General features: G+C 43.5%; 11 protein-coding genes across 11 annotated transcripts; 7 read left to right on the forward strand and 4 right to left on the reverse strand.

Annotated features, from left to right (window-relative positions):
- The first annotated feature begins 1139 nt into the window (after window positions 1-1139).
- On the forward strand, window positions 1140-2309 carry K450DRAFT_247132 (uncharacterized protein). Its single transcript, XM_051590016.1, has 4 exons — window positions 1140-1330; window positions 1404-1479; window positions 1542-1698; window positions 1769-2309. The coding sequence occupies exons 1-4, from the start codon at window positions 1246-1248 to the stop codon at window positions 2282-2284; spliced, it is 834 nt and encodes a 277-aa protein (XP_051443493.1). The 5' UTR covers window positions 1140-1245; the 3' UTR covers window positions 2285-2309.
- Window positions 2310-3091: 782 nt separating this feature from the next.
- K450DRAFT_247135 (uncharacterized protein) lies at window positions 3092-4490 on the reverse strand. The gene is made up of 3 exons (XM_051590017.1): window positions 3580-4490; window positions 3219-3504; window positions 3092-3150 (listed from the first exon to the last, which is right to left on the reverse strand). Coding segments are annotated over exons 1-3 (990 nt in total). The 5' UTR covers window positions 4282-4490; the 3' UTR covers window positions 3092-3148.
- Window positions 4491-4844: 354 nt separating this feature from the next.
- Window positions 4845-6617, forward strand: K450DRAFT_247136 (uncharacterized protein). The gene has a single exon (XM_051590018.1). The coding sequence runs from the start codon at window positions 5237-5239 to the stop codon at window positions 6566-6568; it is 1332 nt and encodes a 443-aa protein (XP_051443495.1). The 5' UTR covers window positions 4845-5236; the 3' UTR covers window positions 6569-6617.
- A 270-nt stretch (window positions 6618-6887) lies between these two features.
- On the reverse strand, window positions 6888-9419 carry K450DRAFT_247148 (uncharacterized protein). Its single transcript, XM_051590019.1, has 5 exons — window positions 9013-9419; window positions 8690-8942; window positions 8495-8623; window positions 8277-8427; window positions 6888-8190 (listed from the first exon to the last, which is right to left on the reverse strand). The coding sequence occupies exons 1-5, from the start codon at window positions 9022-9024 to the stop codon at window positions 7167-7169; spliced, it is 1569 nt and encodes a 522-aa protein (XP_051443496.1). The 5' UTR covers window positions 9025-9419; the 3' UTR covers window positions 6888-7166.
- Window positions 9420-10575: 1156 nt separating this feature from the next.
- K450DRAFT_247158 (uncharacterized protein) lies at window positions 10576-12831 on the forward strand. Its single transcript, XM_051590020.1, has 11 exons — window positions 10576-11022; window positions 11084-11171; window positions 11238-11385; window positions 11457-11612; window positions 11680-11844; window positions 11903-12086; window positions 12153-12220; window positions 12284-12308; window positions 12388-12487; window positions 12549-12614; window positions 12680-12831. The coding sequence occupies exons 1-11, from the start codon at window positions 10805-10807 to the stop codon at window positions 12746-12748; spliced, it is 1287 nt and encodes a 428-aa protein (XP_051443497.1). The 5' UTR covers window positions 10576-10804; the 3' UTR covers window positions 12749-12831.
- Window positions 12832-12971: 140 nt separating this feature from the next.
- Window positions 12972-13893, forward strand: K450DRAFT_247163 (uncharacterized protein). The gene is made up of 2 exons (XM_051590021.1): window positions 12972-13621; window positions 13695-13893. The coding sequence occupies exons 1-2, from the start codon at window positions 12988-12990 to the stop codon at window positions 13784-13786; spliced, it is 726 nt and encodes a 241-aa protein (XP_051443498.1). The 5' UTR covers window positions 12972-12987; the 3' UTR covers window positions 13787-13893.
- Window position 13894: 1 nt separating this feature from the next.
- Window positions 13895-15843, forward strand: K450DRAFT_247169 (uncharacterized protein). Its single transcript, XM_051590022.1, has 8 exons — window positions 13895-14459; window positions 14532-14631; window positions 14703-14758; window positions 14889-15040; window positions 15119-15218; window positions 15289-15325; window positions 15440-15515; window positions 15610-15843. The coding sequence occupies exons 1-8, from the start codon at window positions 13982-13984 to the stop codon at window positions 15664-15666; spliced, it is 1056 nt and encodes a 351-aa protein (XP_051443499.1). The 5' UTR covers window positions 13895-13981; the 3' UTR covers window positions 15667-15843.
- On the forward strand, window positions 15584-16037 carry K450DRAFT_247175 (uncharacterized protein). The gene has a single exon (XM_051590023.1). The coding sequence runs from the start codon at window positions 15723-15725 to the stop codon at window positions 15990-15992; it is 270 nt and encodes an 89-aa protein (XP_051443500.1). The 5' UTR covers window positions 15584-15722; the 3' UTR covers window positions 15993-16037.
- K450DRAFT_247183 (uncharacterized protein) lies at window positions 16038-18263 on the reverse strand. The gene is made up of 9 exons (XM_051590024.1): window positions 18149-18263; window positions 17970-18057; window positions 17771-17846; window positions 17579-17677; window positions 17260-17514; window positions 16952-17182; window positions 16656-16884; window positions 16474-16572; window positions 16038-16406 (listed from the first exon to the last, which is right to left on the reverse strand). Exons 1-9 carry the CDS (start codon window positions 18183-18185, stop codon window positions 16084-16086), a joined length of 1437 nt encoding a protein of 478 aa, XP_051443501.1. The 5' UTR covers window positions 18186-18263; the 3' UTR covers window positions 16038-16083.
- On the forward strand, window positions 18088-20068 carry K450DRAFT_247188 (uncharacterized protein). The gene is made up of 7 exons (XM_051590025.1): window positions 18088-18359; window positions 18424-18562; window positions 18642-18763; window positions 18842-19030; window positions 19098-19176; window positions 19249-19390; window positions 19470-20068. The coding sequence occupies exons 1-7, from the start codon at window positions 18201-18203 to the stop codon at window positions 19987-19989; spliced, it is 1350 nt and encodes a 449-aa protein (XP_051443502.1). The 5' UTR covers window positions 18088-18200; the 3' UTR covers window positions 19990-20068.
- On the reverse strand, window positions 19945-22198 carry K450DRAFT_247193 (uncharacterized protein; the record flags this gene model as incomplete). The annotated part of the gene is made up of 7 exons (XM_051590026.1): window positions 19945-20369; window positions 20438-20624; window positions 20691-21309; window positions 21377-21521; window positions 21584-21625; window positions 21690-22010; window positions 22076-22198. 7 exons carry the CDS (start codon window positions 22196-22198, stop codon window positions 20118-20120), a joined length of 1689 nt encoding a protein of 562 aa, XP_051443503.1. The 3' UTR covers window positions 19945-20117.
- Between the last annotated feature and the right edge of the window lie 17 nt (window positions 22199-22215).

The following is a 22215-nucleotide window of genomic DNA, read 5'->3' on the forward strand; positions in this document are numbered from 1 at the left end:
CAACACGTGATTTACGTCAATACCCAATGCGGATTCGGTGTTCCAACTGCATATGGGACTTCCCTTTTGTCTCCACCAGACATTTTAAAAGATGTTGTCTCTACGTCTTTGAAATAAATTGATATTAGATAATGATTCATGGAGTGATTTTCATCAAACGCATATTGGATTGATAGGTGTAATATGTGAAAAACTGATAAACATACATTAAGTCTGCTGCATCGGCGATGGCAATACCAAAATGAAATTGAATATAACTTCAATACAACCTATTTTTCGTTTGAAGCGTTAATTACTGTCCCTTTCAGTGTCTACTATAGAGCTAGAGTACCACTCAAAGACTTTATGCTGAAGATCGCCTTCAAGCAAACAAGAGTGTCTGCCAGGGTCCTAGCAATACTACAATCGAAAGCAATGCCATTTTGTTTCTATTATGAGGCTACACAATCACAACCTGAGATGCTCACAAACACTGGAACAATTTTAAGGCATATTAAATAAATAAACTGCGGCGATAGCATTTGTGAAGAAGGACGTGCATCGCTTTCGAGACGACAACAGTAAACAAGATCATAAAAATGTAGGGGCACGATGATCTAAACGTCCTAAATATGTAACAACCAATCTTTTGAAAGCAATAATAATCAATTGACAACACATAGTGATCTGCTGCCTTCCTATATTACCAACTTGAAGATGATTGGTAAAGCACCACTTCCAAAGTGGGCCTTAGATCCAGATGCTTTGCCTCTCTGTCCCGACTTCTGTCTTGTACGGACAACATCATGTAGACTAAGTTTCCATCTAATTCCATCAATGATCGCTTACGAACTGACCATTCATGTCCTTCACTTCAATTATCCGAGTCAACTACGGTGCGTATAATGCGGAGACGTGAGTGTCCAACTGAGTTCAAATTGCAGGGAAGCAAAGAGGTGTCACTCAAGTTTTTCAATGCTGGCCATGCAAACGCTAGCCAGTCTAGGGATGGCTACAATTCGCTCGGCCATGGGAGTGCTGTGGACGTTACCAGTGACGCAACGATCTCTTCTTGTTGTGTGCATGACGAAGTTTGGCGTCTGATTCTGTCGAGCAGAGTATGGGAGCCACACGTGATTGTCAAGCTTTATAGTCAAACAAGGACGAAAAATATTACGGGGAGTCGGCTCACCAAAAAAAAAGGCTCGCCCCATTTTTTGTTCAAATTCACGGAAAAGTTCCAGTTCATTCGCATCTCTTTCACTAATGGACTCCATTCAATCATTGCTCCCCTACATCATCTCCGGTGCTGCAGTTGCTGCCGCTGCTTACTTCCTTGTCAACAAGAAGCGTACGTGTTTTTCATCTTTACCTGGGTTCATCGCTTGAGTTTAGGTACTCATCCCGTATATTACTTCTTTTAGAACCTGCATTGGATCCCAAGGTCTACAAGAAGTTTAAGCTCATTGAGAAGATTATCATCTCCCACAACACTGCCTTGTAAGTTTTCTCATTCGAGCTGCCGACCTTCATATTTCGCGTGCTAAATCAAAATCCTGCAGGTATCGCTTCGGTTTGCCTAACAAGGATGATGTCCTTGGACTGCCCATTGGACAGCATATCTCCATCATGGCAGAGATCAATGGTAAGCAGATCTCACGCAGCTACACCCCTACTAGCTTGGATGAGGATAAGGGTCATTTTGATTTGCTGATCAAGGTAAGCATCGTGGTGGATAAAGAAAGACCCATCGATCGCATGCATCTAACATGACATTGATGTTACGTAGTCTTACCCTACTGGAAACATTTCCAAGTATGTCGGCGAGCTTAAGGTTGGCGATAGCATTTCTGTTAGAGGACCTAAGGGAACTTTCAACTACACCCCCAACCTTGTTAGAGAATTTGGCATGATTGCTGGCGGAACTGGTATTACCCCCATGCTCCAAATCATTCGAGCTGTTCTTCGCAACCCCAATGACACTACCAAGATCAACTTGATCTTTGCCAACGTGAACGACGAAGATATTTTGCTCAAGAAGGAAATTGATGAGCTTGCCAGAAAGCACAGCAACTTCAATGTTCACTATGTTTTGAACAATGCTCCCGCCAACTGGACTGGTGGTGTCGGCTTTGTCACTCCTGACATGATCAAGCAATACTGCCCTGCTCCTGCCAAGGATATCAAGATTTTGTTGTGTGGCCCTCCTCCCATGATCAGCGCCATGACCAAGGCCACCACTGAACTCGGTTATGACAAGCCCCGAGCAGTCAGCAAATTGGAAGATCAAGTTTTCAAGTTTTAGATCCATATTACCCTCTTGTCGCGAAAATACTACATTACTTCCCCCTCCATCTAGGATTGACCTGATAAGACAGATAGATAGACCAAACATTGGCATGTAAACAATACGACAAGTCTCACATATTTTCTGATGCTCTTCGAGTTAAACCCCCCCCCCACTATATAAAACCATTCAATTAAAAGGAAAGCAGTTTTCTTATTTTTTCCCACATATTCTATGCTAACATTTCCGATTGAAACGGCATGGTCGATAAGCAATTACGTCGACGTGTAAAATATGTTGGGTAGGGTTTAAGATTGTAAAAGTACTCAGCAAAGACATAATGTCTCACTGCCGAAATGGAAGCCCTCAGAAGTGGGGATGGTTTAAATGGTACATGTGTCGGGTTTATTTTTCTTTTTAATAAAACAACCCGGAAGATCCGTGGAGAAAATGTTTACAAGAGATGATTCAGAGTAATAAACAAATGAAATGAGCAATATATACAGTAATAAACGCTTGGAACAATGAAAAGAAAAAAAAGAGGTTCAGGGTTGGATCATCAATGATTGCAGGTGACTGGAGTCAAAATGTGAATGGTAAGGAAAGGCATTGATGGGCGGTTGTTGTTCTGTCTGTGCCAGTTGCTGCAATTCCGAGGGCGATTTTCTTCGTATGCATTCATTGACGGCACTTTCAAGTAGCAGCTCGTCGTTGGCCAGACAGGGATTCTTGACCACCAGGCGCCAGCTGACTTCGTTGCACCATTGACGGTACTGAGCATTTTGTCCTACGTCTATATCGTTGTACAACTTGTATCGTTCTTTTGAGCTGGCACACGGCGGTATGTCGTTGATCACAAAGCAAATTCTATGTCGTGAACCTTTCTTGGGATGAGAAATGGTGATGGTTTCTCCGACTCTTTTCGGACGATTGGAGGTATCTGGTGATTCACATAGTTCAGCAGAAGGTGATCGTAGTGACTTCTGTTTGCGTCGCTTTGCTTGTCGCTTTCTTAACGTTCCATTCGCGATTTTTTCTTGGCGTGTCACTCTTCGCGATCGGAGTTCTCGATGACGATTACGATAGGAATCGACAGCACGTTGAATAAGACCTCTTCGGCCAAAGAGTGTTTCGCAGTTTTTATGAGCTAATTGCCAACCCAATTTGTTGCATGAGGTCTCATACTCCCATCGGTTGCCAGTATATTCATCTAATGGCACGTTGGCTCTAGGATAGACCTATTTGGGGGGGGATTGATACATGTAAATAAAGTTTATCTTTTTCCCAAATAAAAAAGTATTTCCTTAACTTACCGCGCTTGCTAGTCTAAATTCGTCATCAATTTCACTGAGATCGACATCGTCAATATCGACTCGAATGGTGTATTGCTTGATATGACGATCATGAGAATACATAAAGGTCAGATGTTCGATATCGTTGATAAAATGCGTGGTGGGCTCATGAACTGTCAAAGCCACTGCGGCAGCCACAGAGCTATGCGAAGACTTACGTCTTCCAGCAGGCTTGACGGAGGAGGCGGAGGAAATTGTTTTAGGACTGCTGGCGAGAGACGAGGCTTTACTGGATTGTAGGCTGGGCTGCAGGCTGGAGTGCAGGCTAGATGGGCCACTCGTATCCATAAATGGAGGTGAGGGCAGCGCGTCGACAAACATGGCCGGATAGTAACCGGGTAATGTGAGTGCATCCATTTCCGTAGTAGGCAATAGGGCTGGGGCGACTTCATCGAAGGCATTGGAAAGACCAGCAGGCATAGTATGTCGACGATGGTGTGATATGTCTACCGCTGGACGGCCTCGATCAAGTGAAAGGTGTCGAACTGGAGTTGAATTCAAATTCATCATCATCCATGCCGATTGATCTTCCAAAAGAGGCTGCATAGCTAATGGATTATTGCTATTATGATCATACGGAGCGGTCGGGAATAGGTCGAATTGACTCTTTGCAAGGACTTCGGCGGGAGTCAGCACGGCGGACGAAGCATTGCTAGCGGCCATTGTTTAACGCAGTATGATTTACTTTTTCCCGAAATAGGGTTAATAATAATAGTAGGGAAGAAACGATGGGTTCTAAGAGTGTTTGCTTGTAGCCAAATATGAAGCGCACGAGCGTGTTTAACTGTTTTAGCGCTGGGGGGTCGAGGTTTTTATATGATTCACTCTGTTAGAAACAACTTTTGTCTCGGCAGCTACACAGCAACTGAAACCAAACGTGGTTGAGAAACAAAAAAAAAAAAAAAATCTGCTGGACTTTTGGCTCAACGTCAACGCTAAAACTGAAACCTCTTTTTGTTTCTCTCTTTCATGCGCATGAACGTCTGGCCATCGTGTAGTCTTTTTCCCTATGCAGCTTAGACGTATGCACAGGCATCCTTCTGAATCGCTAAGGCGGCAGTAAAAGCAGTAATAAACATTGCCCATCGTGATTGGTGGCTGAGAACTAAACCATCGGTTGTTCAATCTAAATTAAGCGGCCATGCTTGTACAACATTTGCAGTTGAATTTCAAGGGACACTATTTTGCCCTCAGTTGGTGAACGTAGAAAGGGCAGCCCCTTCTATTGAATAGAATATTATACAAAGCAAGGCAATTTAACACAAATAGTCAATTTAACACTGTTTTAGCCTTGCCTACTTCTTTACCAGTTCGAACCACCGCTGTGATCTGTCAGTCCAGGGTCGATCCTTCACTCCAACTTTGCATTACCACAAGGTCCATTCCCGGAAAAGGCGCGAAGAAGCATTCAGACTCCCGGCAAACCTTGTGCGTGGTTGCAATCCTTTTGCTGAGATTATATTGTCACTGAACCTTTTTGGGGAGACGTGTAACTTATAAAAAGAGCAAGCCAATCCTCAGCCTTGAGGCTTTTGGTCTTCCAAATTTTCTATATATCCTCTCTTTTTCCCTACCTCTTCCCCATTACTCTCCTTTGTTAAACCAACTAACTACAACAATGCATTGGAAATCCTTTGTTGCACTCACCACCTTAGCCGCCGCTGCTCAAGCTGCCGAGAAGAAGGCAGTTTCTAGCGCTGCTAAGAGCAGCACCACTGCTGCTCCTAAGAGCACTGCTGCCGCTGCTACTACTAGCGCTGCTGCTGCTGCCTCCCCCCTTACCGGTGGCACTAACCCCCTCGCCATCACCATCCCCAGCATCCCTCAAACCACATCCTATGACGTTAACACCGAATGCCAGGCTTACAGCGTCCCTGGTTTGACCATTGATCCTAAGCAATGGCCCAATATTTGGGAAACTGCCACTACCAATGGTATGAACACCAGTGCTGAATTCACCTCTTTGTACAATTCCATTGATTGGACCAAGAAGCCCACTGCTCCCGTTCGTAAGGCCACTGCTGCTGGCGGTCTTGACTTCACTGGCTACAGTGCCACCACTGATCCTGACTGCTGGTGGTCTAGCTCCCTCTGCACCATTCCCAAGGCTGCTGGTATCAATGCTGATATCTACCGTTGCGAGGAACCTGAAACCTGGGGTTTGACCTACGATGATGGTCCTAACTGCTCCCACAATGCTTTCTATGACTTTTTGCAACAGCAAAACTTGAAGGCCAGTATGTTCTATATTGGTTCCAACGTCTTGGATTGGCCCTATGGTGCCATGCGTGGTCTTAAGGATGGCCATCATATTGCTGACCACACCTGGTCCCATCAGCTTATGACCACCTTGACTGATCAAGAAGTCCTTGCCGAACTTTACTATACCCAAAAGGCCATCAAGTTTGTTACTGGTGTTACCCCCAAGTACTGGCGTCCTGCCTTCGGTGATGTTGATGACCGTGTCAGATGGATCGCCACCCAACTCAACTTGACTGCCGTCATCTGGGATCTCGACACTGATGACTGGGCTGCTGGCAATTCCGTTCCTGAAACCACTGTTGAACAGACCTACCAAGATTTCATCACTATGGGTACCAACGGTAGTTATGCTACCTACGGTAACATTGTCTTGACCCACGAAATTGATAACACTACCATGACTCTTGCCATGAAGTATCTTCCTCAAATTAAGGCTGCTTACAAGAACGTTTTGGATGTCGCTACCTGCAACAACATCACTAACCCATACATGGAGGACTCCGTCACCATGACTCCCTTCGGCAATGCTACCACCACCAACACCACCACTGCTGCTTCTGGTTCCGGCGTCGCCCCCGCTGCCAGTGGTTCTGCTGCTCCCGCTACATCTGCCAAGTCCGGTGCTTCCGCATTGACTGCTCCTGCTTCCCTCCTTGCTCTTGTTGCACTTGCTGTCTTTGCTCAATAAAAAAAAAAAGTAATTTGTGGATTTCCCTCCCTCTTTTCCTCCATCTAAAAAAAAGCCCACTGAAGGAAAAAAAAGCGACTAGTCAACAACATAGAGGGTTAGTTGCACTCCGTCACACAAGTCTCTTTATTTTTCTTATTATCTATTCTCTCACGCACAATATTTTTCATAATTTCAGCTGTACGCAATTTGTATCTGAATAGAACCTTCTTTGCTATATATATCCTTATGCTTGACTTATTAAACAAGAAATCATATTGAATTGAGTTGAGTTGCAAAACGAATGCAATATGTAATGCAATCATGTCCGTAGCACGAGGGTAAGTAATGCTGTTTTGATTTGCGTAACGTGCAAATTTTTATTGTATGGTGTAGTGTGGGAGGAGAAATGTGGGTGGAGAGAGAGAGAATGCACTCCCATTGGAATAATATAGAAATAAAAGAGAGAGACACATATTGAATTGAGGAAATACTATGTTGATTGGAAAAGAATATGTACAAACATTGCAAAAGCGAAGGTAGTAGAAGGAAAACACAGAGACGGCTAGGTTAGTTAATGGGGGTTGTGTATAATTATAGGTGCGCATTAGGATTGCATTTAAGCGTTGCTGGCAGTAGGGACCGTTAGACTGTGGTCTTCGGCACTACTGGTGTTTGGCATTGGATCCAGCGCCTGCCTTGAAGGAGGGTGGTAAGACGACGTGCTAAATTTATTCTGAAACTTGATCAATTCGCGCGTTAACCGATCCATGATCTCCAGCGACGTCTGCTCACCACCCCCTGGCTCTTCAGTGTGCGAATCCAGCGGTAAAGTCGTAGCACTGCTCACGGAGGATGCCGGTGATGCTGGTACATCGAGACGGGCAGATGAACCGTCTTCAACTGCCTTGCCTTTGAGAGGGGTTGGCTTGTTGGCCATCTCCACTTGAACAGAGCTGATGTACTCCAGAATCTGTTTCGCTCTACGATTCATCTCCCATAGACTCATCTTAGCAGACGGGTACCGGACCTTGGCTGGAGCGCTGGATTCTTCGACCTTTTCCTGTGGTGGCATGACTTCGTTATCAGATAATTGTGGTGTAGACGTTCGTGATCGAGCATTCTTGGTTCGTTTGGCTGGTCCTTTCCTGCCAGGCTGCTTTTTGGGCATAATCAGTTTTTTATCGCCATTCGATCGTTGACCGCCAGTCCGTCTTGGTCGTTTGCTTTTGATATCAGTATCGCTTTCTTCAAGTCCAATTTCAGGTATTCCATCTTTGGGTTCTGCTGGCTTTTCTTCTTCCGTACTATGACTCCGTGATCGTTTGTGTGCGGTTGCTGCGGCGGCGGCGGCTGCGGCTGCTAGGGTTGCTGCATGTTGGGCTTCTTCCACACTTCTCCGACTTCTTCGTTTAACAGCTTCTTCAATTCCTTCAACAATAGGAGGTAGCACGATGGTTTCTTCTACTTCCTCTTTAGTGTTTTCGTCACTGGGGACGGTCGCAGGTCCTTCTCCGTTGACAACCGCCCGACTTAACAAAATATCTGCTAACGGTACATCAGCTTCACGGCTATTATTTGTCATTCGTTTCTTGGGCTGTTGCTTTTTATCTGACGAACCATCAGGATGATACAGTCTTTTGCTTCTAAAAAGGTGACAGTGAAAGCAAAGAATGAGTGAGCGAATGCTACAAATGGCCCGCGGACCCTGTAAGGAGAAATGCCTTACCTTCCATTAGGTTGCTTAATCCAACTATGATTCTCTGGACGACATTCTTCACAATAATACTGCTCTGGAATGTCTTGTTCCAAGAGACCAATGCAAGAGCAATGTTGCCAGACTTCGCACTTATCGCATTGGACCATGAGGCCGACATTGTCTAGAAAGAAACGGTGGGTAAGCTGAACGTCTACTTTGTCAAAGCGGAAAAACGGAGCACCACATACGTATTTCGCCACATATACATCGTGTCACTGAGCCAGAATCAGAGCTGTCGTCTTCTGAAGAAGATTGTGTTTGAGCAAGCGGCTGTCGTCGTCGTGAACCGTTGGCGGATCTGCCACGCCGTTGCATGGCTGAAGGAGACATGAAGGTTAGCAATACACTATTAGTAGTAGTTTTCTCAGTATCAAGCTACACACTTGGTAGAAGTATCGCTCCTAGTGAAATAGTGAAAATGGGTAGCCTTTGAAGGGAATTGCTGAAAGAATGGAAAGAAAAAAAAAAAAAAAAAAAACTCCCGTAAGGCAAAACCTGTGGCAGCGTAGTTTTTGATTCGGCGCTTGAATACGATGTCTCATCACGCAAGCTGCCGCTTTCCAAAAATGTGTGGTGGATTTCACGGAGACAGAGTCTTCTCATAATGTGAAGCATTTTCAACCAGACAGCAGAATCCTATGAACAGCATGTCTTTTTAGTTTGTCGAATTCAAGTGCATTGACAAATGTCACCGACTAACTCATACGGATGATCTCATCTACTCCTAAGTAATGCTATGGAGCAGTTAGGAAGTATATGAGATAGGATACTTCGATGCCGAACAATCGATATATGGTCCACTGTTTTCTTCATGAGTTGATTTATTTCCTTTGTTTGCCTGATTATGTTAGCTATACTTGACTCTACGCGGCGCAGTAGTTCGCTCTTTGCCATATGTCCGCGAACAGTTTGATTGGATATATCGCGATGTTGAGAAACCCACAAGTAGCAGTCAGCATTTGCGGTTTTGAAAGAAAAGTCATGTCATACGCTTCCATGTCGTTCTAGACAGATCATATGATGGCCCAATTGATAGGTGTCTTGAACATCCGATAGTGGAATAAGGTGTCAAACGGATGCATGAAACTCGCAAATAAACATTAACATTGACACAACCAAATGGCGTGACAAAATGCCTGGGGTCAGTGAAGGTCAAAACCTGTCACATCTTTTGGATTTGCTTCTCACTTTGTCTGTGTATTTGATCCGTCTTCCACCATAAAGTGAACCGGCCTTGCAAAACTCCCAAATAGAGTGCGTGTGTGCACCGCACCTTTAGAAAGGCACAAGCCAATCGCGAAGTGGGATTATTTATAATCGAGTTACAGTTGCTAGATTGTCACGTTCACCATTTTCATAGCGAACCAAGATGCTTTTTACAATTATAAAAACGCAAATACGTACAATGTCTAGTAGCATTAATGACTCGAGGTTATATCAGCCATCATTCTTATCAGACTACTGATCAATCTCTTGATGATAAGAGTTCCCATAGAAGAACCAATGGACATTCACGTTGGCAGAGTAGATTAAGAAGGCTTTAGCTTGTTGTATATTCTGTTACAGCTGTCACTGGTTCAATTTGACAGGTTCATTTCCTCTCCTTGGCAATCTAATGTTTGGCTCAAAGCCTGAATAAGCTCATCCTCTCAGGAAAGAGTTGGAAGACAACATCAATTATTCCAATATAGCTCTTTTGAAGGGAGCTCGCCAGCTTTTCAAGGCTAATTTCCACATTTTCCAGGTTGAGTGCTTTAAAAGAATTGACTGCCATCTCATGAATATGGGATGCTGCTGTAAAGTCACGTGGCCTAAATTCAACAATGCAAACCGTTCCCTATGCCCGACGGCGCTCACTGTGTTCAGTACCTATGCCCCAAGAATATCAGAGCGAATGATACTAAAATAAAAGATATACGTCCTCTCTACTGAAACTGACCGAATTATTATTACTTGTCGAATTCCTCTGACTCTTTCCCAATAATAGCTCCTAATACTACTAATCGTGCTCTCTCTGCACGGTATGGCTACATGTTACTCACTGTTCCTTAGGTCTATCTTTAAGACGTTGACAATTCCTCTGACTTCTCTATAGAACTAACAGGATCAAAGTATTCAAAATTAGTTCCTCGTTATATGTCAAGGCAATTCAATGCAGACAAGGTCTACTACCTATAGGGTGTTCAAATACTTTAAACCCATACAAAAATCACCACATAAAATATGTCATAAAAATGAATCCTGCCGGACATAAAAGCTAATTTTGAATAGGAAGTGGCAAACTCTTACATTCGAAACCATGCTTTGGAAAAGCATTTTGCTGTCGGCATGCGGCATTTGCGCTGTCTCTGCGAGTCTCCAAACTACATTGTCGAAGCCGGAACCTACTGATCAGCAGTGGCTGAAAACTTTGCAAAATGACGAGCTGAAAGGCTACTCCGTCCGTATCAAACAGCCTAACTTTTGCGACGACGTTGTGCAGGTGAGTCTGTGGCAGTATGCCATTTGCCGGTATCCAATCAAGTTCGTATATGCTCATTTCATTCATTATCTGCTCTACCAAGTACTCCGGATACCTTGATATCGAGGAAACAGACGATCACTTTTTCTTCTGGTTTTTTGAATCACGCTTCCAATCGGTTTCAAGCGAGACCGTGCTCTGGCTCAACGGTGGACCTGGGTGTAGCTCGCTTACAGGACTGTGGATGGAACATGGGTAATTTATTTGAGATAGTGAAGGGCTTCATTCACACCCCTTTTTAACCGCCACCCGATAGCCCATGTCTTGTCACAGCTGCTGGAAATGAAACTGCTTACAACCCTTATAGCTGGAACAACTTTGCCAATATGATCTTTTTGGACCAGGTAAATCATTTATCTTGCGTTCATATGAGTTCGTACAACGCGCGGACTCATACATTATATGTGTAGCCTATCCAAGTTGGTTATAGTTATGGCAAGAGCCGAGTCGGAACAAGCGAACAAGCTGCAAAGGCTACTTATGCATTCTTGGTATTGTTCTTTGAGGAATTCCCTCAATATGCTGAAAAGTATTTCCATATTTCAGGTGAATCCTATGGTAAGTGTGTGAAACTCCCACCTCTGCCCCACTGAATTAGACTATTTATTCCGTATTTGGTTATCCGACAGCCGGCCATTATCTTCCTGCTCTTGGAAGAGAAATTGTTAAGCGTCAACAAAGCTCTACACCACCCAACTTCCAATTGGATTCCATGTTAATTGGTAATGGATGGACTGACCCTCTCATCCAAATGGAAAAGTACATCGATTTTGGTTGTGATGAAGGTAGGTTGTTGTGTTCAACAAGTCACTCTGTCAAGTATAACTTCGTGAAAGTAACGCTCTTCAAAAGAAACACCTGTGTTCGAGGAGGATACCTGTGATTCCATGAAGAAGGCACTTCCAAGATGCAAGAGGCTCTCAAAATTCTGCTACGACCACCCCGGAACCTTAACATGCCTTCCTGTCCTAGCCGGCTGCGCACCTTTGGAGTCAGCATGTGGAAAGAACGGCCGAAGTAAGTGCTGAAGTTTGATAAGCACGAAATGAATGGCAGTTAGCTTACTTGTATGTAGATCCATATGATATCCGTAAGAGATGTGACGAAGGAAACTCGTTGTGCTATGACGTTTTGACCGGCCTCGAAATCTGGGCCAACCGACCTGATGTACGCGCTGAACTTGGTATTGACGATGCAGTAGAGAAGTACGAGAGCTGCCAGAATCAAGTTGGTTACCGCTTTGGCTTGACTGCTGATAAGTAAAGTATCAAATTAGAAGTACGGCTGTTAAGATATACTGCTCTTATGTTAACGCTGTTGTCCAGCCCCAAGAACTTTGCCCCCCTCGTTTCAGAAATGCTTGCCGCTGGCATCCGTGTGTTGATTTATGCTGGTACGTAACTCCGGGACGCATATATAAATTGCGAATTTGCACAGATTAACACCGTTTCAATAGGCGATAAGGATTGTATTTGCAATTGGTAAACATCGTATCTGAAAAATTACAAGGACTGGACATTATGTTTAGTTATCTGATGATTATTTAACTTTTCACATTAGGGTGGGAAACAAGGCATGGACTCTCGAGCTTGATTGGACTGGCAAAGAAGGATTTCAACAGGCTGAAGATGAGGAATGGTTTAGCTGGATTACTCAAGAGGTATGTTATGCTCGGTTTCTCCTGTTCAATTTTTCAAGGTCTAACATAGTACTTTGCTCAGCCTGCTGGCGAAATGCGAAAGTACGGCAACTTGACCTTCCTTAGAGTCTACGATGCTGGTCACATGGTATGTATATTTATTGAATATGTCGGGCTCTAGTATAAAGTTAATTGTTAATTTATTTGACGTAGGTCCCTTACGATCAACCAGAGAACAGCTTGGACTTCTTCTCCAGATGGGTCAAGGATGTACTTTATTGATGATTTCCCCACTCCATATTTAATTCCATGTATAATCATTGTGTCTAATAAAAGAGGCATCTATCTATCGTTGAAATATATAGTTTTTGTATAGCAATCCATCGAATCATGGTTTGCAGTGCTGTGCTGTACAATAAATGTTGACCTTATCCCCTAACCCTGATTTCAACCCAGCGCAAAACACACAAAAAATTGACGAGACTGCGATTACACTCTTCCTAATCCCAATCGTTCAAACCATGTCAGCCGATGAGATAGCAGGATATCGCTACCAATTGGAGCAAATTGAGGCATCGCTAGAAAGCGATCCGCAAAACAGTGAGCTAATAAAGCTGAAGAATGATTTAGTAGAGCTCATCGCACTTACAACCCAATTTGAGAATGTACAAAGTCCAGCCCGATCGGCGGAGGCGACGCCTACTAAGACACAAGAGAAACCAAAGGAAGACGAATCTCCATCAACGAGGACGGCCACAACGCTTTTCCAGCAATACAGTGTCGGCCAAGAGGTAATGGCAAAATATCAAGCAGACGGAAAGTATTACAAGGCAAAGATTTCTAATGTAGGAGGAAGTGGAGTGGTGTATTCTGTCATCTTTGCTGGCTATCAGGACGTTGAAATCGTAAAAGCCGAAGACATCAAACCTATAGAGAACAAATACAAGAACAAGCGACCGGCTAGCAACGTTGAAAGCGGCGACGGGACGAAGAAGCAACCACAAGCGAAGAAGCCAAAGAAGCCAGCGGCAGTGGAAGTCAAGAAAAATGCATGGCTCAACTTTGCCACCAAGGCTGAAAAGAAAAAGAAAACGTCAGCGATCCCCATCAATAAGAAGAGTATCTTCAAAACACCCGATAATCCAGAGGGCAAAGGTAAGCAACCGTCATGGTCTATGAATGGAAAAAGTGGGTTAGACGACCAACTAATGTCCTCCTTTGAACCTAGTTGGTGTGATTGGAAGTGGCAGGGGAATGACGGGATTCCAGCAGCGTGGCAAACATCAGTATAGCTCCAATTCAAATGTAGATGAGGAATGAATATACCTTTTTCAAACCCTTTTATTCTGTAACAATGACCATAAAAGCTTTCCATGGAAGTTTTGTCAGTGATATTCGGAGTGTGAAAGTAGAGGGTGGGTCAGAGACAAAGCGACATTTTTTTTGAAAAAAGGAACCGACGACCCGCTAGCCTCAGAACAAAAATCTCCTCCGCGCCATTCCATTTTATTTTCAATGCTTCCTCAATTCGGCTACGTCTTTGCTCAAGCAGGAGCAGACCGCAATGGTCATAATCCTCCCATGACTTCTCCGCTCCATCCATACCCTAATGACTCAAATCAAAAGTACCCACAGCAGCCCCCCCATGCTGCAGAACGATTCACTCCCCCTCCACCAACCCTACCGTATCGAGACTCACAAAGGGACGAACGCTACTATGAACATATGACTCCATCCTATGCTTCTCAGCAACAGCCCCCAAGTTCGGCTTATCCACCGTATAGCCAAGTGGATCCATATCAGAACCACACGGAAGGATATCGAGGATCCGAAGCGCCTTACTATAACCATGTGTCCATGAAGGTTTACAACCATATGGATGAGCCAATGTATAGATACGATGAGTACCAACGGTGGCATCCTGAAAACGATTCCTATAATCAACATTCCTATCACGACCAACGACAGCAATATGGGCAGGATTGGTCCGATGGTATTACTTGTTAAAGCATGTAATCACCGTGTATTTTATACATTTTAATAACCTATATCGCTTTTGCTATAGACGGTATGGACATTGTAGAAAGCAGATTGAGTCGAAAGGTGCGAGAATATGGCGAAAGACTAGCCTGGCTAGACAAAGATTTTGAAGACGCCAAAGAAGAGTAAGTTCAAGCAGTCCCTGTCGATATTTGCTTCTAAAAGATTCTAATATCATGCTGTATATCACTTTTAGTATTTACCGAGAGCGATTAAGAAACCTACAAGAAGAACTACAGGCAATTCAAGAAGGCAAGTTGTAGCCAGCATGGTTTCCTTCTTTTTCATTTATTTTTTCAATGTTTAAATTTTATTTGACTATATACACCACTGGTCGTGATGTCTGGCTTACAAAATTTCTAACGAATCCTGGGACCCACAGGCACTCACGCTGCATTCCAAGAGGTTGTACGTGACCTAGAAGAAATGCGGAACAAGGCAATTTCTGACGCCAAAGCATTTGGTGACTACCAACTAGAATGCGTTCAAAAACAGTACGAGTTGGACTCTGAAGCTGTGGAAGAGGAGTACCAGGTACAGTGTCCTTCATCCATTGCCTCATATAAAAAAGTTAAAAAAAAAAAAAATTAATTTACATTGTTTTACTTGAAGTTTGAAAAACAAAACCTGCACGACATGATGATGGCAGCGATAGCAGAGAAAAAGAAACAAATCGTAGAAGACAGGGATGATATTGGTGAACGATCGAGTGGTGAGTGACATCTTCCCCAGTGGCTTGAAATTTCTTTCCGGCAATTCTTATTAACCTGGCTTATCATTAGAACTTGCTCGTGAAACGGCTTACCGAACAGCATCGAAGCGAAATCTGCGAAAGCGCGCAGCTGCAGGTCTGGAATTACAAGACAGACGATCCCATGGCTATAGCAGTCGGGGTGATACTCCAAGACGCCGTGCCGCCGCTGATCGCTCAAGCACCCCGTTACGACTAGATGCGCCTGTTACTGGTAAGGAAGAGGATGAACTTGAAAGCGAATTTTTGCAACTGAAGGTAAGGGTGAATGTCACAATGATTTTTAATTGAATGGCACATGGTCAAACCTCCCCAGCGTTCTGTCATCTAAGCGTATCATTCATTTTGATAGGGAATGAATACACCTGCCAACAAGAAAACCAACAGCGCTGGCGCCAATAGACGATAATACCAAGACTTCCCCTCGTTGCTCCTCCTACAGAACATCATCCCCCTCATCCATCAATGTCTAATAACATTACACTGCTTTCTTCTTCTGCCGCGACTTACATAAATCACCACCTTCTGTTTACTTACTGGATCTCCTTTTTGTTTCATTTCTTCGGTGCCTCTCATAATAACTTTGGCCTGCACTCTCTTTTATTATTGGTAGCAAAGCAGGATCTCCTCCACTTTGATCAACACTATCTGTCATATCATTTCATTTCTGGTTTTTCTTTATTCCTCAATAGTAATGATCAACTTCACAAAAACGATCACAAAAGCCTCATTTGACAGTGTATGGGACGGAGAAAAGGTTAATCACAGACAAATTTGCCTTCTGCTTTGCACATAAAAAAATTTACAGTAATAATATTTGAATACTTTAAGACCATCGAACCGGCTCATGGGATTGTTGGGTATTGTATCCTTGATAGGTGTTGGATGACTGTGCATCATGGGGAGGTTGGGGCTGTTGCTGGTGCTGTGCAGGCGAAGTATAATAGCCACCCTGAGCGGGTGGCTGCTGGTATCCCGCATACACATCGGGTGTGGCAGTTGGAATCGGCTGGTGCTGAACTGGTTGTTGCTGTGATTGGCTGGCGTAGTAATCTTGTCGTGGTGGTTGCTGCTGAGGATAGTTTGGGTATGGTTCGGCTTGTGATGGAGGGTAAGCGCCATATTGTGGTTGAGGCTGTCCATATGGGTCTGTAGACATGAAACATTGGTGACTTATTTTAACAGTGCGTTCTTAGCATGTGACAGAATAACTTACCAACAGGAGGGGAACTATATCTTGCAATTGAATTCTCGAGCATTTTGTCATAGGATGTTCTTGCTTTCATGAACTTTTCATTTAGAGCAACCAATTCATCTGCATATACCGGAACAGTAAGTTGTCATTGGCTATGAAACAATGATCTTACATTCTATGGAATACCACCGTTTTTTCCATACCTTTCTTAAGACTGTATTTCTCGATCAGCTTTACTAGCTTGGGTCGGATGGCCAAAGTCTCGTTATATAGGGATTGCAACTGTTCGTTCTCAGCAAAGGAGTCTCGTCGGGGGTCAATTTTAGACAACAGTTGAATCAATTGCTCTACTTTAGGAGACATATCCATGACTTCGTCTTCCATTTGAGCTTCACGCAATAAGTCGGCAGGGGTAGGGTCGACGATCTTTTCCTGCAATCATACCTCAGTTAAACCCCAATCACTTTACATGCTAAAGTAGAAATGTAACCCATACCACATAGTTAACTGGGAAAATGCCCGTCTTGCCGCGAAGCTCTCCTTTCCACCAATCTCTGTAAACACTTTCAAGAACTCGTATAATGTCACCCTTCTGGAATCCAAGTTCTCCCTGCTCAGTAGGTTGAAAATCGTATAGGGCTCGGACACGGCTAGGCTTTCCAGGTTCGGACGGTGGTGCCTCTGAGTTTGGTGCCTTCTGGGTAGACGAAGCTGTTGCCTTGCCTGGTGCCTAATCATTGTGCGACCGTTTAACTTTTTGAAATTCTTCAGGATCGATCGTACAAAAGGGACTTATGATGGTCCTACCTGGTACTTGGGCTTATTCTCTGATTCAGACAGTGATAACGCCAATGCCAACTGAAATTCCTCTTCCTCCTTCTGTTTATCTAATTCACTCTGAGTTTCCTTCTTTGGCTTCTGTGGCGACGGGAATATCACACCTTGTGATCGAAGAGAAAGGTACGTCTCGTTCATGAGTCCAAGACTAGGATCAGATCTAAAATCAAATGCACACGACTGTATGAGTTCCAGAGCTCGCTGTCGAACGCTGGTATGCGTAGTCTATACGTCGAGTTAATTAGACAAGTGGATGGCTAGACAACAATGTCTCGAGAAACCCTCTTACCTTGTCATTTATTATTTTGACCAAAGAAGAGGTAAAAGTTCTTGAGGAGATTTCACGATGAACTGTTAGATCGCAGTTCTTGACTAGAGCTTGTGCCAACTAGGTGAGAGAAATCGATAAACTCAGTTCAAAGGGCTTTCAGCTGAGTATATAGTCGCAGCCGTTATGACGGTTGCCAAGTCTCTCACTTACCGCCAAAGAATACAGCTGAACATTGGCGTTCTTGCTTTGTAATCGTTTTTGAACAGCTGCTACACAGTCTCTTGCGCTTGGCATCGAAAAGTTGCATAATAAAAGTGAGTTAGAAAACGATATGCCAAGACAAGGGGCAATGGTTGCCATCGTCATGTAGACAGTGGTAACCAAGTTAGCTTGAGTTGTTAATGCTTACGCGTCGGGAGAGCTTCTTGAAACACGATCGCATACGTTCAAGAGAAGCTCCCAATTCTCGGAAGTCAGGTTTTCGCTGGTAGCGGATGCTGAAAAGGTTAAAGATATGTTGAGTAAGCTTGGCAAAGTGACCCGAATGCGAGTGTCAATGGTAGGCTGCTTTTGCGAGTTTTTACTTACTGACTACTTCGTCAAAAGGATTAGCTCTAGAAAACATGGCTAAAGGGATGTAATGAGGAGAAGAAGATGTAGCGATAAATCTGAGTACGGACTGGTCAGAGAAAATAGGCACCGGCTCGAGCCTCAAGACGTCATTGCAGATTTTGGTATTCCAGCGTTTTTGGCATTTGTAAATTTCTCCCTACTGCAAATGGAGGCAAATGCTGATCAGGTATGGTTATCTACCTCGCATTAGGTTCCTATTTGAATCTCCTTATCTGATTCCAAAGGTTCAGAACATCCACCTTCAAACAAAGCGAAAAAGCGAGCAAGAGATGGAACCTCGGATCAAAAAGCAGTATAAAAAGCAGATCAAGACAATTGACATCCATTCTACCGACGATCTTAACGATGTTGAATTCTACTTTGAAAAAGGTTTGAATAACTTGACTGAGTAACCGAAATGAAAGACATTCAACTCAACGTTCATTTTATTGATCTATATCTGGAGTAGGCTTACGGAAAGTTCGACCGTATTACTACAAATACCAAGCTTTTGCAAAAGGCCGATGGATGGGGAGAAGTCTCCTGGAGGTATTCTCAACAGAGTTCCGAGATCAAACTCAAGTCTATTATGTATGTATTGTCTTGATTGCAAACATTGGCTTGAGTGTGCTGACGGTAACATTTTTCAAACTTATGTCCACTCATTAGGAATATGCTATCAGCAAAGGTCTCATAACCATCAATGGAGAAAAATGTTCTCCTGACACAATTATCAAAAGCCAGGATGTAATAGGACATCAGATTCATCGCCATGAACCACCAGTAACGGATCAAAATATCAAAATTATTGCACGCACGGATGGATACATTGTCATTGACAAACCTGGAAGTATTCCAGTATGTATTACAGCATCTTTTCCACGTATCTTTGGAGCATCATTGTAATAACTTTTTGGAATTACAGGTCCACCCAAGCGGGCGCTATCGCCATAACACTGTCATACATATTTTGCAAAAGGAACATCAAATACCCAAATTATACCGTGAGTCCAACCTCTCCATCCGTGCAGCTCAAGCAGTTTTCTTGACAACTAAAATATTATAATGGTTGGTAGCGATTAACAGATTGGATAGATTGACGTCTGGATTAATGCTGATAGCGACAAGTCCACAGAAAGCACAAGAATTTGAACGACAAATGTCTACAAGAACCATCAGGAAAGAGTATGTGTGCAAAGTCATTGGAGAGTTCCCTGAGTAAGTCTCATTCAAAAGGATTGCAAGAATGTATGGCTATCACTTTGTCGTGCTCACTGTTATCGTAAAATTGATTCAGAGGGCGCATTGAATGCAATGAACCGATCAAGACAGTCTCGTTCAAGTTAGGACTCAACTGTGTACATGAAGACGGAAAGGAGTCCAGAACGGTTTTCGAACGACAAAGCTACAACGGGAAAACCAGCATTGTACGATGCTATCCATTTACGGGCCGAACACATCAGATCCGTGTTCATTTACAATACCTGGGCTATCCAATTGCTAATGATCCGCTATATTCCTCTCCCCTTGTTTGGGGCGACTTGCTTGGCAAAGGGAAGCACAATCCTGACGATATCAATGATGTCGTCGATAAAATGACCAAAGCGTCTTCTTACGATGATGGCGAATGGAATTATCCGGAAACCAAAAAGGATGAGAAGTCTAAGGATATGATTGCGTGCCCCGTGTGTAGCATATTGTCTCCACCCGACTTCACGCAAGATGAGCTCTGCATATGGCTACATGCTATCAAGTACTCGACTGACGACTGGTCCTATGAGACAGATTATCCTAGCTGGGCTAAGGATGATATCTGAAAAGCAGACAGAATATACCTTTCTTCTTCTTTTTTTTGTAACAAATTGGTTCAATTTTTATTCAACTCATTTAGACCTAATCACGAATAGCAGAATATTCGACAAAATAATTTGTTTGCTGCCATTGCTTATGGACGGTATAATATCTTTGGTCCGTTCACTTTGACTTTCTCCAATCTTCCTGGAAGAATATTTTCGTACATAAGGCGAACCCAGTCGCATAAAATCGGTCTGGTATGCCTAGGATCAATGATTTCAGGGATATCGAAGTTTTCAGCGGTTCGAACAGGCGAGCGAACAGCTTCGAATTGAGCAAGAATACTTTCATAGAGCTTATTGCGATTCTCTCCAGCTGCATCAAGTTCACGTTTATAAGCAGCCTAAGACGGATGACGACTCGTTAATTCTGTCATAACCTTGCCATTAATAACCACTTTCAAAAACTTACGTAAATACCGCCCTCCAAAGGTAAACTTCCCCAATCTCCACTGGGCCAAGCGACTCTCATGTTTGGTATTCTGTTATCTACAAAAGCTGCTCCAGCTACACCAAAGACTTTTCGTAGGACAACGCTGAAGTAAGGAACATCACCCTGGTAGAGCGCGGCAATGAGAGTGGATCCATATCGGATTGTACTGTAAATTAGACGCGTTAAATCAAGTCTATGTTTCCTTTGAGCATTTTTCTCCAAGGACACCTACGCTTCCTTTTCGGCTTTGGTACCAATAGTGAATCCCGCGTAGTCAGCAAAGTTCACGATAGGCAGCCCAAATACCTCGCAGAGATCAATATGGCGTCGAAACTTTTGTGACCCTGCAGTAGATATGACTGAACCTGTCTTGCTGCAATCAAAGGCTAAGATACCGACTGCGTAACCGTTCAGACGCCCGAAACCACAAACAGCTCCTTCACCCCATCTTTCGCCTATTTCGAACCAAGAACCCTGATCCAACACAAGTTCTAATATTTCTCTGACTTGATAGCTACGCTGTCTCCGTTTGGGTATAATATCGAGAAGTCTATCGTCGCACCGATCAACGATATCATTCTGTGTTCCTCGAGGTGGTAGCTTGGTTGTGTTATTTGGCAAATAGGATAGAAATTGTCGGATTTGCTCAAAACACTCTTCCTCCGTTTCTACCAAGTTGTCTATAGTACCATTTGAAGTATGCAGCAGTGCACCGCCCAATTCCTGCTTGGTAACCGTCTCATATGTCGCATTGGCAACGACAGGTGGCCCAGCTGCGAAAAGAGATCCGACTTTACTAGCCATGACGGAGAAGTGAGTCAAAGTAGCACGTGCAGCTCCCAATCCCACGGCTGTTAAAAGCAAATTTAAATAAATTATGGTACCTTTACTGGATAGCTTATGATGATCTTCACTTACTGGGGCCTAATGCGGCAGCAACAACAGGTATCTCGCTCAAACTTGCTATTGAATCGTGCATACCTATGAGAGGAGGAAGATATGTACCATTTTTCAGTGCCAAAGTGACAGAACCACCACCGCTACTACCGTCTATCAGGCGGATCTTATGTGGTAAACAAGTTGATTAGATTCAGACATTGTTTACGTTCACAATCGAGCGCTTACCAATGGAATTTTAAGTTTTCTTGCCAACTGCTCTGTATAAAGCTTCAAATTTGTATGTAAGTTTTAAGGTTTGTGCCATTAATTTTGTCTACAGAAAAGCACTTACTGATTTTCCCCAAACGGCACCATCAGCGTGTCCGGCACGGATAGAAAAGTCATCAGCGGCAATGACAACGTCTCTTTGATTCACTTTTGCTGTTCCAGATATAAAGTTGGCTGGAGTGTAATCCAAAGCTTTTCCTTTTTCGTCGTACTTTGCGTTTCCAGCAGTACTGCCAATCTCTCGGAAAGTCTGCTTGTCGACCAAAGCAATGATGCGCTCCCGGACCCACAACTTCCCTTGAGTTTTCTGGCGCACATAACCATGATTATTGTTATCTGGCTGTCTGTTCTTGTTTCTTCTTCCTTTCACAGTGTCCAGAGTATCCTACATAAACAAATTGGTTATGCATGCGCGCTTTGATAAAGTCATTGTTCCGAGTATGATCGTACCTTCCATTCTGATTTTTCATAAGCTTCGTCTATGGAAGAAGGTGCATCTTTGGGACTCAAATGATCTTTTATCAAATCCAATCGCCTGTTAACTCCATCGCCCATAATTTCGGGGTCTTTCATGACAAAAAAGAAGTAAA

This window comes from Umbelopsis ramanniana, assembly GCF_025399195.1.
Source record: "Umbelopsis ramanniana AG unplaced genomic scaffold K450scaffold_38, whole genome shotgun sequence".
NCBI classification, from domain to species: domain Eukaryota; kingdom Fungi; phylum Mucoromycota; class Umbelopsidomycetes; order Umbelopsidales; family Umbelopsidaceae; genus Umbelopsis; species Umbelopsis ramanniana.

What these genes read in the sequence shown, in the direction of transcription:
- K450DRAFT_247132 (XM_051590016.1), top strand. Translation starts at nt 1,246, where the DNA reads ATGGACTCCATTCAATCATTGCTCCCCTACATCATCTCCGGTGCTGCA. An exon ending in CTTCCTTGTCAACAAGAAGC is followed by an intron (nt 1,331 to 1,403) that starts GTACGTGTTTTT and finishes TACTTCTTTTAG; the next exon opens with AACCTGCATTGGATCCCAAG. An exon ending in ATCTCCCACAACACTGCCTT is followed by an intron (nt 1,480 to 1,541) that starts GTAAGTTTTCTC and finishes AAAATCCTGCAG; the next exon opens with GTATCGCTTCGGTTTGCCTA.
- K450DRAFT_247135 (XM_051590017.1), bottom strand. Translation starts at nt 4,281, where the DNA reads ATGGCCGCTAGCAATGCTTCGTCCGCCGTGCTGACTCCCGCCGAAGTC. An exon ending in AATTTAGACTAGCAAGCGCG is followed by an intron (nt 3,505 to 3,579) that starts GTAAGTTAAGGA and finishes CCCCCCAAATAG; the next exon opens with GTCTATCCTAGAGCCAACGT.
- K450DRAFT_247136 (XM_051590018.1), top strand. Translation starts at nt 5,237, where the DNA reads ATGCATTGGAAATCCTTTGTTGCACTCACCACCTTAGCCGCCGCTGCT.
- K450DRAFT_247148 (XM_051590019.1), bottom strand. An exon ending in ATGTATATGTGGCGAAATAC is followed by an intron (nt 8,428 to 8,494) that starts GTATGTGGTGCT and finishes GTTTCTTTCTAG; the next exon opens with ACAATGTCGGCCTCATGGTC. An exon ending in ATTAAGCAACCTAATGGAAG is followed by an intron (nt 8,191 to 8,276) that starts GTAAGGCATTTC and finishes CCTTTTTAGAAG; the next exon opens with CAAAAGACTGTATCATCCTG.
- K450DRAFT_247158 (XM_051590020.1), top strand. Translation starts at nt 10,805, where the DNA reads ATGCCATTTGCCGGTATCCAATCAAGTTCGTATATGCTCATTTCATTC. An exon ending in GGACTGTGGATGGAACATGG is followed by an intron (nt 11,023 to 11,083) that starts GTAATTTATTTG and finishes GCCACCCGATAG; the next exon opens with CCCATGTCTTGTCACAGCTG. An exon ending in ATGTGGAAAGAACGGCCGAA is followed by an intron (nt 11,845 to 11,902) that starts GTAAGTGCTGAA and finishes ACTTGTATGTAG; the next exon opens with ATCCATATGATATCCGTAAG.
- K450DRAFT_247163 (XM_051590021.1), top strand. Translation starts at nt 12,988, where the DNA reads ATGTCAGCCGATGAGATAGCAGGATATCGCTACCAATTGGAGCAAATT. An exon ending in CGATAATCCAGAGGGCAAAG is followed by an intron (nt 13,622 to 13,694) that starts GTAAGCAACCGT and finishes CTTTGAACCTAG; the next exon opens with TTGGTGTGATTGGAAGTGGC.
- K450DRAFT_247169 (XM_051590022.1), top strand. Translation starts at nt 13,982, where the DNA reads ATGCTTCCTCAATTCGGCTACGTCTTTGCTCAAGCAGGAGCAGACCGC. An exon ending in ACTACAGGCAATTCAAGAAG is followed by an intron (nt 14,759 to 14,888) that starts GCAAGTTGTAGC and finishes TGGGACCCACAG; the next exon opens with GCACTCACGCTGCATTCCAA. An exon ending in GCGAATTTTTGCAACTGAAG is followed by an intron (nt 15,516 to 15,609) that starts GTAAGGGTGAAT and finishes TCATTTTGATAG; the next exon opens with GGAATGAATACACCTGCCAA.
- K450DRAFT_247175 (XM_051590023.1), top strand. Translation starts at nt 15,723, where the DNA reads ATGTCTAATAACATTACACTGCTTTCTTCTTCTGCCGCGACTTACATA.
- K450DRAFT_247183 (XM_051590024.1), bottom strand. Translation starts at nt 18,185, where the DNA reads ATGTTTTCTAGAGCTAATCCTTTTGACGAAGTAGTCA. An exon ending in TCAAGAAGCTCTCCCGACGC is followed by an intron (nt 17,847 to 17,969) that starts GTAAGCATTAAC and finishes TTCGATGCCAAG; the next exon opens with CGCAAGAGACTGTGTAGCAG. An exon ending in TCAAAATAATAAATGACAAG is followed by an intron (nt 17,515 to 17,578) that starts GTAAGAGGGTTT and finishes CTCGACGTATAG; the next exon opens with ACTACGCATACCAGCGTTCG.
- K450DRAFT_247188 (XM_051590025.1), top strand. Translation starts at nt 18,201, where the DNA reads ATGAGGAGAAGAAGATGTAGCGATAAATCTGAGTACGGACTGGTCAGA. An exon ending in TGAATTCTACTTTGAAAAAG is followed by an intron (nt 18,563 to 18,641) that starts GTTTGAATAACT and finishes TATCTGGAGTAG; the next exon opens with GCTTACGGAAAGTTCGACCG. An exon ending in ACAAACCTGGAAGTATTCCA is followed by an intron (nt 19,031 to 19,097) that starts GTATGTATTACA and finishes TTGGAATTACAG; the next exon opens with GTCCACCCAAGCGGGCGCTA.